The following is a 19,398-nucleotide window of genomic DNA, read 5'->3' as shown; positions in this document are numbered from 1 at the left end:
AAAGGAAAGGTGGGGGCAGTTTGACTCCCCCCCCACCTTCCCAAGGGCCGATTATGGCCCCCGGGACCTGATACCCCTGCACCTGGCAGTTTAAAAAAAACTAATTACAGGAAGGGGTGCCGGATCGCCCTCCCCTTTCCCAATTTTGGACCTGGTGACCCCATTCCCCAGGGCCTGCCCTTTGTTTGAAAGAAAAAAAAAACCTGTAATACAAGGGGGTGGCTGGGTGGCCCCCTTCCAGGCTGATTTTGGCCCTGGTGTCCCCATACGCTGGGGCCTGGCCACAATACTGGGCACCCTGGTCCCACCAAGGGCACCCAGTTTTTTGAGTGGAGGACTGCAGAGGACCCTGAGCACCCGCAGTCCCTGCTGGCTCTCTGCTTCCTGCAGGAACCAGCACTGCTTTTGGACACAGGGAGCTTCTAACATGCAGCTCCCTCTGTCCAAAAGCAAATCTGCTCTGCTTCTACTAGACAAGAGCATTTTCTGCTATCCCTTACTTGAAGCAGAGCAGAATTATCTATGGCTTGGCGGGAGCGGTGCTCCCATCAAGGATTTGCACCATTTAACAAAAAGTTTGCTTTCCGGACCAACAGGTACCTTTCTGGCACATTTGGTGTAATTTCGTTCAGCAGTTTTGTTTAAAATTTCCTATGGAAATGAACATGGTGAAACCGCTTTTTGGGACCCTCCACCCCCCTTTTCTCAGCCCCACTTGACTGATCACCCCGAAATGTTCAAGCGAGCAGCTGAAGTGAGCATCAACCTAGTTTTGCAAATTTTGCGAGGATTCGTCATACAACGCCAAAGTTATTGGCAAATCAAAAAAAAGCTCTTCCTATGATGCATGGGGTGGAATAAAATCTCCTTTTTTGAATTTCTTCAATTTTTCAACTTTTTAAAGAAGTATAATATTATTTCTTCCATTCCTCCTGGTAAAATTGCTTCAGCATTATACGCTGCCAGATTAACTGGTATCGGGAACTGGTACAGTTCATTAAACCAGCAGGATGAATATCCTTTGGTACGAAAAATGTTGGGAAAAGTTGAGGGGCATACACAATGTGTCTTTTGGTATCAAGATTGGAAAAAGATTTTGTCTTTAGGTAATAAAGCTCTGAGAGCAGCTAACTATAATAGGATGGCTTTTTTTGCTAATTGGATGGTGTACTATACTCCAGAAGCTTTAAATAGAATTTATCCAGAAGTGCGGAATAGCTGGTTTCGCTGCGGAACTTTGGCAGCTGGAGGATGGCGAAATTTTTTTTTCTTGCCCCAAGCTTCAAGATTTTGGGGAACAAATATTTGTGTATTTTACTACCGCAATAGGGAAAACTTATAAACCTTCTCCAGAAGCAGTTATGTTTGGCATAGGTAGCAATGAAGTGATACTTTCTGAATCTCAAGGGCGCTTTCTGGCCATTATGATGTTAGTTGTCGTTCATTGATTTTACAAAACTGGAGATAAATGACAATACCTACATTTGGGAAATGCATGAATAAAATGCAACATACAAAGTGTTTTGAAGAGGCTTATGCCAAGCCGGTGGACTCTAAAGAAATTTGCAAGGGTCTGGGATCTTTTTTTCTGATTGATTAATTACTTTTTATTTTTTGTCTACCTAGAGTGTTTAAGACATGATGTGCTTCTAATGAAAAATATTTTGCTTTTCTTGGTTTTTCTTATAATGTGTTAATACTGGAAGTTTCTTGCTGGCACTACTGAATAAAAAAATAAAAAAAAAACTACATCTACCTACTGGTGATCGCCAGTAGGCAAAACAAATTTAAATAAAAAAAAAACTCATACACACATTTATTTTTTGTTACTCATTGGCAGTAAGGGACATGGCTGCATAACCCCTCCCTTAAATAGGTTATACCCCAGGGCCGAAGTCTAATCCAACACTGCGCACGCCAAGGCCTGTGTGACACTGCGCACGCCAAGGCCTACGTGGGGTTAGTACCTTGCTGGGTGTTTGGCCACAGGCCTAGCAACAGCCCTGTGGCCAATACACTGCTGCACTAGGCCAAAGGCTATGTGCAGAGAGGGGGCTTCTGCAATGCCTGGACACAAAGGGGATGGCTTAACATATTCTAATACATTACTTTAAATTAAAAAAAAAGAAAACTAGAAATGCACTGGGAAAAAAAACAAAGGTTAAGTAGCAGTTATGTGAACACATCATTAACCATTTTACCTTAAAAGAAATGTTTCCGAAATTCGCCAGTTATAGTTAGAGTTAACTATAACTTGTGTTCCTGCAATGCACTGCTTATGACCTCACATGTGTATGTCCTCATATATTACACTCATGACATTTTCCAGGACATCACTAATGACATCATCCAAACTTCTTTTGCACAAATTGCTCTATAAACAGATATGGCATTAGAAATATGAAAATAACTATAAAATAGCTTAGGTGTAGCAAGGGATGGGCCAAGGGCTAAATGAGGCCTCAATAAGCCCTTAAGTCAGCTTTTCGGAGACCTCCTCCTTAATGCGCACTCTCACCTCATCAGACTACCTGTAAATTTTGCTCTTCACATGTGTGCTGTCCACAGTATAATTATCGTGGGTACACCATGTAGTGAGTCGTGGATTAAGTCAGAACAAAGAGGCAAACTGCCCCAGCAAGAGAGTTCTGTTGGTCTTGGGTCAGTGTAAGGGAGAGGCGGACACCCTCCACTGACCCATCCTGCTCCTTGGAAGCTTGAAGGTCAGGGAGAGGTTCACTTTCCTCTTCCACCACATCATCAGTAACAACGAACATGGTAAGCTCAAAACGACTCAAAGAGGTACTTAAGGCGATTGACATGAAGGACCCATAAAGGGTTCCTGGGAGTCTTGAGGTCTGCCAAGTAGGTGGCCTCATTCTGGTGCTGCTTCACCTCATAACACCCATACCAGCAGTCCTGCTGGGTCCTGGACTCCACAGGCTCCCTCACCCACACTTTGGGGATAGGATGAAACTCCGTCAGAGTGGCATTCTGGTTATACCAGCAATTCATGTCCTCCTGGCTGGTTTCCAGATTCTCCCGGATGAGCTTCCAGAAGCATGTTGTCTGCCAGTTGACAGCTCAGGCAGGTTGCCCCAATTCATCTTCCTCTGTAGTGTTTCCCTCAGGGTCACGCTCCTCTGATTGTCGGAGAATCAGGAGCGGTTTTCCCACACCCCTTGCTCTTCCTCTTTTTTTGTAGGCACCTGGCCCATTCTTCTAGTCTCCAGGCAGGCTGCAATGGAATGTGTGGCCAGGCACCCTACTCAGGTAACCCTAACCTCACAAGTGGGACCGGAGTATCAACTTTTTTCAGTTTGCCTGCTTGGCAGTGACCTGGAGCATACCATCTACAATCAAGAATGGACTCCGAGCTACCCTCAAGAAACCCAAGACCTCCCCCCACTCCCATTCAAAGGGAACCAGAGCCACTGGGTAGTGACTCACGGTTGTCGGCTGCAACAACTTGGTGGAACACATTAGGGACTACCTGCTCGGAGGACATCAAGGGACACCTGATGGTTGTCATACTGGCTCCATTGTCTCTCCGAGTCTACACCCTCTGCCTGTTTATAGTGCCCCACTGCCTGTACTTCCTAATATTACTAGGCAAGTGGGTTCTATGCAACATCTTTGTCACCCAGGAACGCTATGGTAACCTCCTCTGTTCCGCAAACTTTCTACGCCAATCTCCTCCCCAAGCGCTACACTAGTGAGCCCTAGTGACTGCTCACCAGTGGGTGGCTGTGCCCCCTCCTTTAGGCTCTCAAAACAATTATGGGGTTCCTTCCCTGCAGACCTACTATCAGGGAACTATTTCTTCTCAGTAAGGGGTAGGGGTTTTGACCCAAATAACTATTTTGGGGCCCTTTAGAGAACTCCTTACTTTTGTTTTTGTTCCCACCACCTCCTTCTGCTGAGGACCCAGCCCATCCTTGTGGGGATTGACCCCCCCCCCCCCACCCACTCCACCCTATACTTTTCTGTGGACCATAGTGCGGACACCAAGGGCCGCCTCCTTAGCAAGCTCCCTGGGGTCCATGAACTTACCGTCAAAGTTGTGGCACAGATCTGGTAACCAAAGACTGAACATGTGCTCTTGTACAATCAAGTTACAAAGCCCCAATAATCTTTTACTTCACAGCTCTTCACCCAACCATCCAGTGCCTTGCAAAAAGAATCAACAATCCACCCAGGACTGTTGGGATAGTTTCGGACTCTCCCTAAACTTCTGCCTGTACTTCTCTGGGGGTTAAATTTAATTTTCTGATAAGGGCTTCTTTCATTGGTCCATTCACCCACATCCAGGGCCTGTACATTTTCACCACCTCACTAGTGATGTGCCTCTACAGACTAGACCCCCCCAATCCCCATCAGGGACCTTGTACTTCTTCAGAGCAGTCTCATAAGCCTAAAACCCAGCTATGTCATCTCCCACCACAAAGTCATGCACCAGACCTTTGAGAAGGAGGACACTTCTGTTAAAGGGCACGGAAGAAACGCTGCCACCATCACTGCTGAACTCAGCCTGTCTGGCCTCAACGTCCAGCTCCTTCAGACTCTGTTAATGGGCCAACATTAGAGTTCTTTCCTCAACAGCCATTTTCTTCTGCTGTAAGGCTTTCTCCAGCTCAGATGTCAGCTTTTTTGCCAGCTCCAACTTGAGTTTCCTCTCTTCCAGTCTGTCCTTCAGCTCCTCTAGGGACAGACCCCTGGCAGACACACTGCTCCCTGACCTGGGAGAAATATCTAGTCCTCTGAGTAGGTTACAAACTTCCTCAACAGGTTGCAGTCCAAGACTCTCCCGTGGGTCCTGGTCCTGGTCCAAATCCTCCAGTTCCTCCTCCAGTTCCTCCTCCTCCTCCTCCTCATCTAACTATTCTTCCTCTTCTCTTGTGGTCTGGTGGGAGTCTGCCCATGCTCCCAAGACTTTTTGGAGCTCTGCTCTTTTAATGCTCCTCTTAGCAGGCAACCCCTGGTCATGGCAAATCCCCTTTTGCTGAGCCACGATGTAGCTCGCAAGGGGCCAGACCCAACTACATCTTTCCAGGTAAGAGTTACAAAAACAGCCGCCAAGTTGAGTAAAAATTATTTTGGAAAAAGCAAAAAAAGGCGATTAGGGATAATTGACTTGACGTTAGATGTGGAACAGTAGCAGGACTCGAAAAATCATTAAAAAACTTTTTACTAGAACTATAGGTCAAGTGACTTAAATAATCTACCCTACCAGGCTGTAATTTACTTGACCCATACACTGGTCTCAAATGTTGTGATCATTGGCAGATATTTTATTTTGCAGTCACCTTTTTCTTCATTCTCACACAAGTGCACCTTCAAATACATGAGTAGAGGATTTCTGCTGTAAAACTCGTTTGATTAAATAGATTAAACGTTTGCTCCATGTGTAATAAGAATATAGCCCATATATAGAATACACATGATCCCAAACTTGCCTCTCTGTTTACTAATAGCATTGCCATCAGGGCAATGGCAGGAGTGTTTCTCAGTTGATGTTTAAACACTCACTTTTAATAAATATATTACTAGGGCAAGTGTGTAAGTGCACTGTCATTTACAGACAGTACATTTGCTCAAAATAGGCAAATGCCTTCCAACTACCTTGCAGCTTTAATATAATTGTGTCCCAGAAAATATTTATCATTTGCACATCACCAAGTAACGTATTCTGATTTGTTTTTTCACCCTATTAATATTTTTTCATATCACAGAAGCACAAAAAAAGCTTTCACAACTACAGAAATATATTTTGAAATGTTTGTACAGTTAACTTATTACCAATTTCAATGTGTGTTATGAAAAACCTTACAAACTGTCATTTCACATTTCATACAGGTCAGATAGTTCAATTAAAAAAATCCTGGAGCTCTGCAGTCAGAGAAGAAAAAGTAATTGCAAACTGACTTCGGTCTCTGAACACAGAGCAAATATGACCAGATAAAAATAAGATTTACAGGCAATACCGGGCGAGGTGCCCTCTCATGGCAGGAGCACCCCTAGCTCTGGCTGTAGTGACTACAGCACCCTGACCCAGCAGCCGCTCAACTTAATTTCTAAACTTCCTATGCCTGCAGCTGAAGCAGAGCAGGCACATCCCACTATCACCAGACTCCTTAACCCTTCAGTGTATTTGCAGGCATGCATGCTACCGCAACTCGCCAACACAAGACCACTTCCCCTTGGAGAAGTGAAGGTGGCACCCCTCCCAGCATCAAAACAATTTACCACTGCTCCAAGCTACTCTTAAACACGCAATGCTCATTTCAATTAGAGGTACTAGGAACAGAACACTAGTAACTGGGGCAACAAGCAATGGAGCATCAGGCCGGTACAATTGAAGATCGCCCAAAATTTTTTTTACTGATGGAACATCCCAGAAGTCCCAGGATCCAAATGAACCCAAAAATACACAAAAACCTCCTTGACCCACCCTTCCGGCCCATAGTATCGACCAGAGGATCGATACATGAGCCTACAGGCAAATTCATAGACAAATATCTTCAACCCCTGGTTACTAAGTCAGTTACATTAAAGACACTACCGAATTTTTGATCAAACTGGCTCAAATACAAGTCAACGCCAACGATACATTGGTCTTATGTACAGCGGATGTCAGCTCACTATACACCTCAATACCCCACCAGGGAGGAATTGAGGCTGTCGAACAGGCCCTCCTTGAAAGTAACATTGACCCATCCATGCAAACTTTCATTATGGAACTCATGATATATACGTTATATCACAGCTACTTCCAAGAGAAAGACAAATGGTACCTTCAGCTATCTGGAATGGCTATGGGAAACTGTGCGGCTCCTACATATGCCAACATTTATACGGAGAATTTTGAAAAAATCCATATATACACCAACGACATCTTCCAACAGAAAATAAAAATGTATGTACGATACATAGATGATCTGTTCATAATGTGGACTAACTCAAAAGAATCATTAAATGAAGCACTAACAGAACTCAAAACAAAAGACGAACGTATCAAACTTACATGGCAAATAAGTGAGACAGAAATCTCATTCCTTGATGTTCTCATCAAGATCACCAAAAATGGCATCATAACCGACCTACATCGGAAAACCACCGACCACAACAATACTCTGCACTTCACCAGTTTCCACCAGGGATCCCTCAAGAAGCATCTACCGCTTTCGCAAATGCTACGAATTAAAAGGATTGTCTCAGATGAACAGACCTACAAACATCGCATTAGAGAAACGCATCAACGCTTCCGAGACCGAGGTTACCCGGAAAACATCTTAAACATCGCGGAAACACGAGTTGCTAACATCACCAGACAACAAAGCCTCGTCAAGAGCGCAAAAACACCTAATGAACGTATGGTCCTTGTGTCCAAATTCTCCACGGCAAGCAACCAATTCAAGAAAATCATTCTTAAACATTGGCCCATCTTACAAGTTGAACCAGACTTTCGGGACATTTTTCATAATCCTCCTCTATTTGCTCATACCCGTGGCCAAAACATTCAAGAAATTCTCTCCACTCAAACACTGACTAACCAAACTTTCAAAGGAACCCAACCGTGTTTAAATTGCAGCAACTGTAATTCCATCATTAAAGGTAACCACATCAGACATCCAATGAAAGGACATCTTATCAAACTACAAGTCAATGCAACATGCGACTCCATGAACTTAGTCTACGCACTAAAATGTCCCTGTGGCAAACTATACGTCGGTAAAACCGAAAGAAAAATCAAAGTTCGCATAAACGAACACAAGTCAAACATTCGTACCAAACAGGAAAAATCAAACATTGCCATGCATTTTCAAGATCATCAACACACCATAGCACAACTCCAATTAATTATTTTGGAAATGGTTGTCCACACTGAAGGAATTGACATCCGCAAACTTCTTCTACTTAAAGAACTTGAATGGATTTATCGTTTGCAAACACTCAAACCCCATGGTTTGAATGATCGTATAGAATACAGTTGTTATCTTTAATGTCCACACTGTTAAATATGTCAGCATTGCTCTTTATTTCCTCATCTCTTTATTCCCTCATCTCCTCATTTCTTTATATCTTTACTTCTTTATTACTCTATTTCTTTATTTCTTTATCTCGTTATTTTCATACCTCATGTTCTTGATTTCTTGTTTTAATTTTAACTCATAATTCATTCTCCACCCTTTATTCTCCATTTTCCAATATTCCTTTACTATTCCTGATTACTTTACTCCGGTTTCTCTTCACTTTTGTTTAACCTACCCTAACATGGCACCCAAGCTCCTTGGTCCTTCCTTCACTTCCCCACTAACTAACCCAACCAAATATGGCCACCACCACCCCATGTTTAGCATGAGTCCGTTTTCTATTTTTCCGTCAGTTCACTTAACCAAACCCCGTTACGCTAACCACTCGAATCAACCCTTCACACCAGGACTGCCACCTCGCGATAGTGAACCCTGCAGCTTTTCATCGAGCAGTAAGTGTCATTATGATTTGTAGGCACCCTGTCGAGCACCGCGCCTCGTTAAACCTTCGTTCACGTTATTCTCACGTTCAGTTCATTTTCCGATTTCACCAACCGTCAAGTTTTACCTTACACCCGGTTTCATCTCCTGCATGTTACTACTTGGGATGCACGTATGTAAGAATTTGTCACACCTAGTCCACGTTATTTACATATTCAGGTCAATTTCCCGAATTCACCAATCGGCACGTTCTGCCTTACACCCGGTCTTAACTTTTGCATGTTACTCCTCGGGAAGCACGTATTTTAGAATTAGTGACACCTAGTCCATATGCTAGTCATCTCCTTTCCTTCAATCCTTCTCACAACCCCCACAGCACATTGTTCGGCACGTTTATGCCCCCAGTCTATACCCCCAGTCTATACCCCCTAATTCGGGCTCATTTCTTCTTCTTCCCCAGCTCTCCTTGATAAAGGGCGTCCAGCACGAAATGCATTGGAGGAGTTGACGTTTTTCCTATGTATACAGTACATCGTGTTCTCAAACATCATGACATGATTTAAATATCATTGAAACTTTATGAATAACTATTGAACAATAAACCTTTATATTTGAACTGTGGAATCATTTTCATGAACCACCATGGAGTGCCTCTCATAGGGGGATGTACCTGCAAATCCTTGCATACACCCACCACTAGTCTATCTCCAGGCGCTTGACGGAAATGCCACCCTAGAGTGCACCCACCCTGTGAAACCATCCTTCTACTTTATGTTTAACCGTGCAGTGCACCTCCCACTTTCTCATTTTGGTAATAAGACTATAGCCCACATATAGAATACACATGATCCCAAACTTGCCTCTCTGTTTACTAATAGCATTGCCATCAGGGCAATGGCAGGAGTGTTTCTCAGTTCATGTTTAAACACTCACTTTTAATAAATATATTACTAGGGCAAGGTGTGTAAGTGCACTGTCATTTACAGACAGTACATTTGCTCAAAATAGGCAAATGCCTTCCAACTATCTTGCAGCTTTAATGATACAATTATACAGTATTAACAATAATCTGTGAAAATTGGGTCCCTGGAAAAATTTATCATTTGCACATCACCAAGTAACGTATTCTGATTTGTTTTTTCACCCTATTAATATTGTTTCATATCACAGAAGCACAAAAAAGCTTTCACAACTACAGAAATATATTTTGAAATGTTTGTACAGTTAACTTATTACCAATTTCAATGTGTGTTATGAAAAACCTGATACCTTACAAACGGTCATTTCACATTTCATACAGGTCAGAGAGTTCACTTAAAAAATTCCTGGAGCTCTGCAGTCAGAGAAGAAAAAGTAATTGCAAACTGACTTCGGTCTCTGAACACAGAGCAAATATGACCAGATAAAAATAAGATTTACAGGCAAAACCGGGCGAGGTGCCCTCTCATGGCAGGAGCACCCCTAGCTCTGGCTGTAGTGACTACAGCACCCTGACCCAGCAGCCGCTCAACTTAATTTCTAAACTTCCTATGCCTGCAGCTGAAGCAGAGCAGGCACATCCCACCATCACCAGACTACTTAACCCTTCAGTGTATTTGCAGGCACGCATGCTACCGCAACTCGCCATCACAAGACCACTTCCCCTTGGAGAAGTGAAGGTGGCACCCCTCCCAGCATCAAAACAATTTACCACTGCTCCAAGCTACTCTTAAACACGCAATGCTCATTTCAATGAGAGGTACTAGGAACAGAACACTAGTAACTGGGGCAACAAGCAATGGAGCAGGAGGTGGGGAAGAATGGCAGCAACAACAGGGGAAGGAGGGAGTGTGCGCAAAGGTGCAATAAAAGACAGGCCCTGAAGGTGAACGCACACCCACAGTATAACATGAACCGAAAAGAAATAAAAAGGAGTCCCACAAAATAAACCGATATACAAAGCATAAAGGTACAGTACTTGGGTCGTGCGCCATGGGAGGAAACAAAACACAAAAAAAGGAGGGACAAAGAAAAGATGGATGGAATAAAAAGCCAATGGGCATGACGCAAGCCCACAAAGTATATACAACATATCTCGAAGAGACAGCGCAAGCACTAACTAGGCTGGACCTAAATAATGGGCTTGAATCACTAGTCCTTAAGTTTTGTACTATTAGTCAACAATATGTACAAACAGAATGTATAAAAATGTATATAGTGTACATAGCACTTACAGTGTCATAAACTAGTTGCTGAGTTTCAGACAACAATATGTATTAATAGAATGGTTAAAAATGTATATAGTGTAGATAGCACCTATAGTTTCACAGACTATGCGGTGAAAATCTATAATAATCTGTTATAGATTTTACAGACAAATCTTGACTTTGTATATAAAGAACAGAATATGTGATTATATGTGTCAATTTTAAAATGTGTGTATATATAGGGAATCTTGGGCTTAGTTATGCTGCTATCACAGGGTGTTACTAGAGAGATCTATTCAGAGTGAACAAATTATCAAATGAAATGTATTTTAAAAAACATGTGAGGAATGAAAACGATATAACATACTAATGACATATAATCTCAGTTTCTCAGTTTAAACATTGGTGCATGAATACAGACTTCCTGAAGAAGGCTTACGCCGAAACGCGTTGAAAAAGGAATGCACTTCTGTATTTTTTTATAATAATTGATTCAATTGTTTATTATCTCACCGTTTGTACATGTATTGTCATTTTTATATGTAGTAAATTACAATTATAATGAACTAAGAAAAATCATTTCCATAAAAAAAGATGTCATAAAAATAAAATATCATAATAGATTAGCACAATCAATGTGTGTCTTTAGTTAGTTAGTTTTCTCTCCCCTTTTCAAACAGGCACATAACCCGGTGCACATTTGCTCCCCTCTTACCCCAAACGAAGAATGGCAGCAACAACAGGGGAAGGAGGGAGTGTGCGCAAAGGTGCAATAAAAGACAGGCCCTGAAGGTGAACGCAAACCCACAGTATAACATGAGCCGAAAAGAAATAAAAAGGAGTCCCACAAAATAAACAGATATACAAAGCATAAAGATACAGTACTTGGGTCGTGCGCCATGGGAGGAAACAAAACAAAAAAGGAGGGACAAAGAAAAGAGGGATGGAATAAAAAGCCAATGGGCATGACGCAAGCCCACAAAGTATATACAACACACATATCTTTCTCTCTCTCTCTCCCCCTCTCCCTCCCTCTCCCTCTCCATTACAGACTTCTGTTTCGGAGGCCACCACAATACCTGAAGTATCTGGGTATCTTCATGCCCAGAGGCCTGGAAGGGATGGTCCCTCTTAATCTTGACTCAACTCACTGTTAAAACTGCCATGTATTAAGCAAAATGGAACTCTTAATTTGAAAATGTGAGGGCACCTACAGTCAGTGAAAATAGTGGCGGCCCCCATTTTACCTATGTCCTGGGCATGCTACCCATCACAGTACAGCCCACTACTGTCCCGTTCCATTGATAGGGACAAATGATGCATTGCCTGGGATGCAAAACGGCCCTATCTAAAAACCTCTAAATATATCGCCCAGCATCAGAGTGGCAGCATGGGCCTACCTTAAAACATTATCACAAGGCCTTGAATCTCGCCCAGCTGTCCACGAGGTCTGGTGTGGTGGACCCACCCCTCTAGGTGAAACTGGAAAACAACGTTGCTTGTTGCAGTACTGGCCTAGACCTTCTATATTGCTATTGCAGCCCCTAAGCATCACCCCTCAACCAGGTGGAGCTATGGAATCGAGTCCTATAATTGTTGTAGTGCCACGCAATGTTGCACTTTATTGTTTCTCTCTGGAACAACACTGTCATACAGGTCTATGGGTAAACCTGTGCCTGGGGGGGGGGACATGGTGAACACCCAGGATCACCACTCTAAATCATCTTGTGGCTGCTAGGGATATGAACAACACTCCAGGAGTGATTCTCCCCTCACTACCTCCCCAAATCGCAACATTAGAGATATGGGCAGCTTCAACACGGTCTCCAGGGAATCAGACCATGGCACCTCCCAGACTCCCTCGATACGCAATATTTAAAAGTATGGGGCTCTTTCAAGACGGTTATGTCTGTTTTATATAACATCACAGTTCAACACCTGCATTCGCAGTCCCTCCTGGGTACTATGCGGCAGGGGACACTCCAAATACAATGAGAGGAAGATTGGGACGAACTAATAGAAGAACTGGACAAGGAGATCTGCAACTCCAGGATGAGGCTCGGTCTTTACAAGACTGTCCAAAACGGTTACTCTACACCACAGAACTTTGTGACATCAGGCCTTCTCCACCACTACTGCAGACTATTGCTGTGACATCACATTCTCTATGACTGCCTGAAAGTACTACTGCTATGGTCCCAAGTCAGATCCATACTCAACTGCTCTATAGAGCTGCCACAGATTCTCCTGTGTAGGAAGGTGGATACCGGACTATGGTTACCCCAGATTTTTTTGCCTAGTTTTTAGCTGGTTTTCGACTTCGTTGGCCTGGGATCCTGCTAATCAGGGCCCCAGGCTATCTGCTCTCTCTGTAAAATGGACTCCATGTACCTTAGGTACATCTCTAATTGGATATTGGGACACCTTATCAGCCCCTGTACAGTGTACTATAGGTACCCAGGGCATAGGTGCATCCAAGGCCTACCAGGGGCTGCAGCATATCTTTTGCCACCCCTGGCTGGCTATCCAAAATGTCAACTGGCTGATCACTCAGCTGGGGCAAGGATGTGTAATCACCCCTTGCTTAGATATAGTATACCTATATCTGGACACATATACACCTATAAGTCACTCCTATGGCAGGCCTTAACAATCCTGGAGGCAGAGTGCCTTGTTTTATGTGAGATGGTGCTATAGCATGAGCTGAGCCTGTCTGCAGCTTTCGGGACCAACTCCCTTACCTGTTCTGGGATATTCCCATACCATATACTCTTAAGTGCATTATAATCCTCGCGGTTACTTGCTCACTTTGGTTTGGCTTTATCAAAACATGTCGTGTAAGGTGTCATACGCTTTGGAATACTACCCCCTCGCCAGTTCTGGCGACGGGGGTAGCATTCCACCCTTCTAGAGGGAACAGACATGTACTTTGCTTAAACGCGGTTAAATCTAACCAGAGCCCGAGCATCACAAAATGGATGCTGCTGCCACAGACAAGTCTGGCCTCCTGCTGCTGACCAAAACTCCGGCAGGGGAGGCCTGGACAAATGGTATCCTGTCACAGGGAGGTGTTACACCACCCCAGACAGGAGATAGTGGATTGTAGTAGGGAGTGTTGAATGAAACTAGACACTGCCTGGGGCACACAAGGTGTCCCATGCATAGTCCAGTTCAAACCGTTGCTGGGGCACTCCAGCCCCAGCTCTGGCACGAAACTGGACAAAGGGAAATGGATGTAACCACCCCCTTCCTGGGTCCCACCCATAGGAGGGACCTAGCAGGTGATCCAGCCCCTTGATTTGGAATAAAGGTAGGAGCTGTGCCAAAGCAATTTAGATCATCCTGACAAACTTTAAAACAAAACTCTGGACCCTTCGACATCCTACTTAATGTAGAAGACTAAAGAATCTCCCTTGTGGTCAAGGAGTGGCCACCCTGTGCACGCAGGCACCATCAGCGCATCGAGACTTTCTTTGCCGTTGCTCCCGCCGGAGCTCGGACGACAGAGACCTGGACTCCCAGACATGCAACAGCCCGATCCACAGTCCTAGCAAAGCTTAGACCCGTGGAGGAGACGAGAGACGTGGGACCGCCATCTTGAAAAGTCGACGCAGCTCCAGAGGTACCCTTGACGTTGTGCATTGGGGTTTGAGAAGCCCCAGCCCCGAGCAGCCTGTGCTCCAAAGATCACCTCTCTACACTCTCCGAGTGCTGCTTGGGGACCTTTTGCACTTTTCCCTCTCGACGCGTTGTCCGGTCGCTTGCCCGTTGGCTAGTGGCCTCTGCGACTACGAAACCTCGAAACTACACCGCTGGTCTGGTTGCTCCAGACTGGCCCCAGCTCCCCTGAAAAGGACCCATCGATCTGACCTTCCCAGTCCGATGAAGAAGACATCTTCGAGTCCTGCGTGGGTTGCCTTTGCCAAGGCTTGGTGACTCCGAATCGAGTACAGACACCGCCGACAGCAAGAGCCTTTGTGGGACAGCTCGTGTTCACCAACTGGTCATCCTCGATCCTTCCTGGTCCACGTGGCAGCGGAGACAAACACCTCGACATCACCTGATTCCTTCCTGATTCCTCGCTGGTCACAGGCTAGTGACCTGAACTCTGTCCCCTCTGCTTTCAGGTACTCTACAACTTCGATCCACCCTTGGATCCAACCGGACTCTTCTCTACTGGCCGCCTACAGCATCTTTTCCTCCAGGCTCCATAGAACTTCACGACGAAACCCGACACACTTTGGCACCTCTGCACCCGCTTCCTGTGGGTGAGGTAACGATATAACTCCGGTGCTCCTATAGTGGTTTACACCTCTAGTGTCCTAGTTTTAAGTGGCTAAGTTCTAGTCCAGTCGGAAGTCTCAGAAACCTAACACTCTCTGATTTTCACGCACCATTGACTTGTATGGTAAAGGCGGTTGCCTATAGACACTGCACCCGTATCCTGTCTCCCAATCTAACCTTCGTTAGTCCAGTGTAGGCCCAGCTATTCCCAATGCCCTAGGCCTGTTCATTGTTCGGGATGTGGTACTTATACCACTTTCTTAATATATGGTTTGAGTGGCCACCCGACCTATCCATAATTGTGCAGCTTATTTAACGCTTGCGCTTCTGTGCTCAAAGAGTATAGGGGATTATTCTAGAAATAAATACATATATTTTGTAACATAACTTGTGTGGTGTCCTTTCATTTGGTATTTAAAGGGATTGTTTATGGTAAAACAGCTGGCTTCACATAGGCCCCCACAACGCTAAGGATGCCTGGCCTCCACCTTGGGGGTGCCCAGGAGTGGACGCCTCACAGGGAAAGCCAGGATGGGTTCCACAGCGGTATTCGTACAAGCGCCTTGAGACCCTTGCGGGTGAGTAGTGCGCTATACAAGTATTAATTTACAATTTACATGCCCTCTTGAGTTTAGCCTAAGACTGCTCTTGTCCATGCTACCCCTAGGATAGCTGGTCTATAAGGTTGACTTACAACCAATCACCATAAGGGTCGTTTGGACTTGTGCAAGGTGCTCACTAGAATAGTGAACACCATATACCAGGCAAACTTCTCACATCCTGTGTGTACTAGTTTTGTTGCACGACTCTGGGACCTTGCTGGGCTCTCTGGACATGCAAGTAGATTTTTGACCAAGTCACTGACCACAGCCAAGCTTTGCATCCTTTGACATTGGAGGCCACCACAGCTACCCTTCTTTGATGAATGGATATCAGATATACAAAATTGGGTTGTACAAGGGGATCGTATATCGGCTCCAAGACTGTATGGACCTTTTTCTGCCATCTGGGCCCCTTTCCTTGGCCAGCCCTTACTAGCTTTGTCGAGCTCCACACGGTACTAAAAGACTCTAGCCTGCCAGATCACCGTTGACCATGGCGGATCACCGCTGACAGTATCTGACTGCCATAGGTGGCACGACAAATACCCTTTACTAGAACTTGAGCAGCAGGGTCCTACCACAACAATATCCACCTCACCTGCTCGTGGTTGGGCCCCTTCCATGCCCTCTTCTTCCACTCCCCCCAACCTTATCTCCACAGCAGCTGAACCCAACAGTCCTAAAATGCCTTACACACCAGTTAATTACCCTTACCCTGCAGAAAGGACTGGGGACTTCTTTAGATGCAATTAATCTGAACACTTTGTGCTGACCACCCTAGTGTCATAGTGCTTTTTGCTCTGATAAACACTGATAAATGTGACATTGTCCAGTGGTCCGTGCCCTGCAGCCTTCATATTTCCTACCCACCATTCTGAAAGTTGTGGACAGGATCTCAACTCCATAGGCGTTTTCTGTAGCTCGTTGTGGGTAAGTTCAGCATGTCCCATGTTTTGTCTTTAATGCAACTGTACTACACACCACTCAACGTGTGGCTGTACGGTTGTTTCCTACTCACAAAATCAATAAAGAAAGGAAAGTGGTGCCAATTACTTTTTTATTTATATAGCGAACATGTGCCATCAAATAGCTTTTTGGAACTAAAAGAGAGAAATACAAAACAAGTAATAAAATTCAAAACTAGAAAGAAAAGCAAGCCAATGTATAGATTTATGAGCCTCTGAGACATGATAACGTTCAGTAAATGCGTACTTCCAGGACACTGATGCCCAGGGCTAACAGATAAATTTAGGAAAAAATTAACCTGCTAAAGAGGCAAGGCTGGAAGCAATAAATCATATCAAGTAAGACTTGCTGGGGTTTGACCAGAAGGTGGAGATGGAAGAATACAGTTGCTTCTAGGTGTAAGAAAAAAGGAGGGGGGGGGGGGTAACTAGTTAAGTGAACGTTCTACCTCTTAATTTGTGTAGAGAGTCCAGGTCACACATACTATAACCTGAAATCATAGAGATAAGGCAATGGTAAGTTTGAGAAAGGACTAAAAGATCAGTGTGAAGAAGGTGTCTGGTAGGCCTAAGAGGAGACCAATATGCCAATGGAAAGTGGACAGGGCCAAGAAGACAAATAACTAGGTAAAGTGGCTAGACAGATAGCCGAGAGTCAAATTCAGGCTAGGTTATTGCATAGTAGATGGTAACGGTATGATGTATTAGTTTACCATTAGCTTAAAAACTTAAGCGGTGAAGAATTTATAGTTTTTTCTTGTCTCAATAATAACACTAACTTTATTCAATGTTAAAGTTAGTCTGTGTTGATTTCATGGCTTCTTTTCATCCATTTAGTTTGATACCAAAGAGCTACTTCTGCAGGTACTAGGCCGAGAGAAGTGGCTTCAAATATGTACACCACAAGTTGACACATCATTGCATACACATATGTAGTCTCCACAGCCATTCCTGCTTAAAGAGAGGCACTTCACACTGACAATGCACCATTGGAGCTTCAGGTTACGTTTAGTTCTAAAGAGCGAGACCTCACACCGATCCCAACAGAAGCATAGAGCTTTGCAGACACTTCTTCATAAGAACTGCATCTCTCAAATGCACCAAGGAAGAGTTCTACCTTTCTGAGACACTGCCCGTTGGTGTTACATATGTAAGGCGACAAGATGCCTGCAAGTTCAGGGGAGAATGACTTCGCCAGACCTGGGCTTTGCTTTTATTTATTAGCTGGTGTGTTCGACCAATTGGTTCAACTAAAATTAACCTAGACTACAGCTCCCAGAATGCACTTATAGGGCAAATCAAAACTGGAAAAGTTGTGACCTGCAGCAAGTCATCAGGTCACCCTCTACATATGACTGATACTGCCACGAAAAATTGGATTAGCAGACAGTGCCCAACCACCACAATTTCACCAGAGCTCTACAGTTCACTCAAAAAAGAACCCACATAAAGGGTGAGCCTCACACGAATACTCATTTCTTCCAAAAAACATAGATATCGACCCCCCCCTCCCCCGCCCCCCCAAAAAAGGTTAAAATAACAATTCCTCGACGACATAGGGTACTTAATACCGGCACAGAACTCCCAGCGACGTACCCCACACAAGTAGTTTTAGCTGTAAATTCCAGCAGAGGCGCTCCTCAGAAATAAACCCCAAAAGCACACAAGCAACAGAGCGAAACCCCTCAAATATGCTGCCTTGGCGCACTGTCAATGAAGTCATTCTATGCCGCACCCGCCAATGCAATAGGACAATCCTATTTCTGTTCATTGAAAGGGGGGGCGGGGGAAGGGAGATATGACAAACACACACAATGCACCTCCTCAAGTTTCGCATAACCAACTGAAAACATTACCCCTAATAAAGCAACTTCCACAGCATTCCTCTAAGTGCAAATATTTCACACAGCTCGATACGTACTTTAACAAAAATCGACGCCTACCCCCAAATCAAAAAAAAATAATAATAATCAAAAAGCGGTCCTACCGAGACACTTTGAGGATACCAACATTTACCAAAACACGCTCTATTCCGATAGTTAAGCAACATTTGTTATCTCTAAGACAGTACAACTCTGAAAGTAAGCATGTCAACATGGGTTCAGTGATGGGTGACTGAAACCTCCCAACAAAGACCCCCGTCTCCAGCTGTAAAAATTATGTTTGCTCTATTTCTTGAACCTTACCTTTCGAGGGGCAGCAAATGAAACAGTCAAAGAAGGGTCTGGAGGTGGCAGCCATGATTTTTGCCGCTCCACGGAGGTCTCCGCAGCGTCTTCCGGGCCCTCTCTCCCCTCCCCACCTTGACCGGCCGCTCACAGGTGCTGCAGCCAATTACTGGACGAAAATTTTTGGTTAGTAAATCAGTTGTTCCCAGTTGGTGAATTTAAAGAGACAGGGCAGCAAGAATGCATTCCACGCTGGACGTCGCCTCGAAACGCACGAAGAGCAAGGTTAAATTCTGTGGCGAGTATCTGCAGCACTCAAGATCATTGTGTAAGTAGCTTTGCTCGTTTGCAAGCTTTTTGCGGCACATCACGTGATAAAATGTGCTTTTATTTTTTTATGCATTATACTTTGGCCTGACCAAAAGTGAACTCAAAATCTTGTTGATAGAACGAGTAGTTCGCACCTACATTCTTTGTCGTGTAAATTATTTGTTATTAGAACGTGTAATGTAATAATGCGTAAAGTGAAGTGATGGAGGTATTTTCGTACAACATCGAGAAAGTAGCATTGTAAACGTGTTCTATATGATGAAGCCTTAATGTTGATTTTAAGGAGAAATCAATTCACTGATGTGTAACACATTGATTTAAATGTGCATAGCTATAATGTTCATGTATACGTGTGCTGAGTGAAGTTTCCTGTTGATGCTTATGTAAGA

General features: G+C 44.2%; 1 protein-coding gene across 1 annotated transcript in view; it reads right to left on the bottom strand.

Moving 5' to 3' along the window:
* LOC147683161 (uncharacterized) overlaps nt 1-18,872 on the bottom strand; it is a 360,314-nt gene extending 341,442 nt beyond the window's left edge. Inside the window, exon 1 of the mRNA XM_086943660.1 lies at nt 18,698-18,872. Within this exon, the coding sequence (XP_086799786.1) occupies nt 18,698-18,752 (55 nt within the window). The 5' untranslated portion in view covers nt 18,753-18,872. The remainder of the gene's footprint in view (nt 1-18,697) is intronic.
* Nucleotides 18,873-19,398: the final 526 nt, after the last annotated feature.

This window comes from Lissotriton vulgaris, chromosome 11, assembly GCF_964263255.1.
Source record: "Lissotriton vulgaris chromosome 11, aLisVul1.2, whole genome shotgun sequence".
NCBI classification, from domain to species: Eukaryota; Metazoa; Chordata; class Amphibia; order Caudata; family Salamandridae; genus Lissotriton; species Lissotriton vulgaris.
The sequence above is the reverse complement of the archived record's forward strand: the minus strand, read 5'-3'. Positions and strand labels throughout refer to the sequence as shown.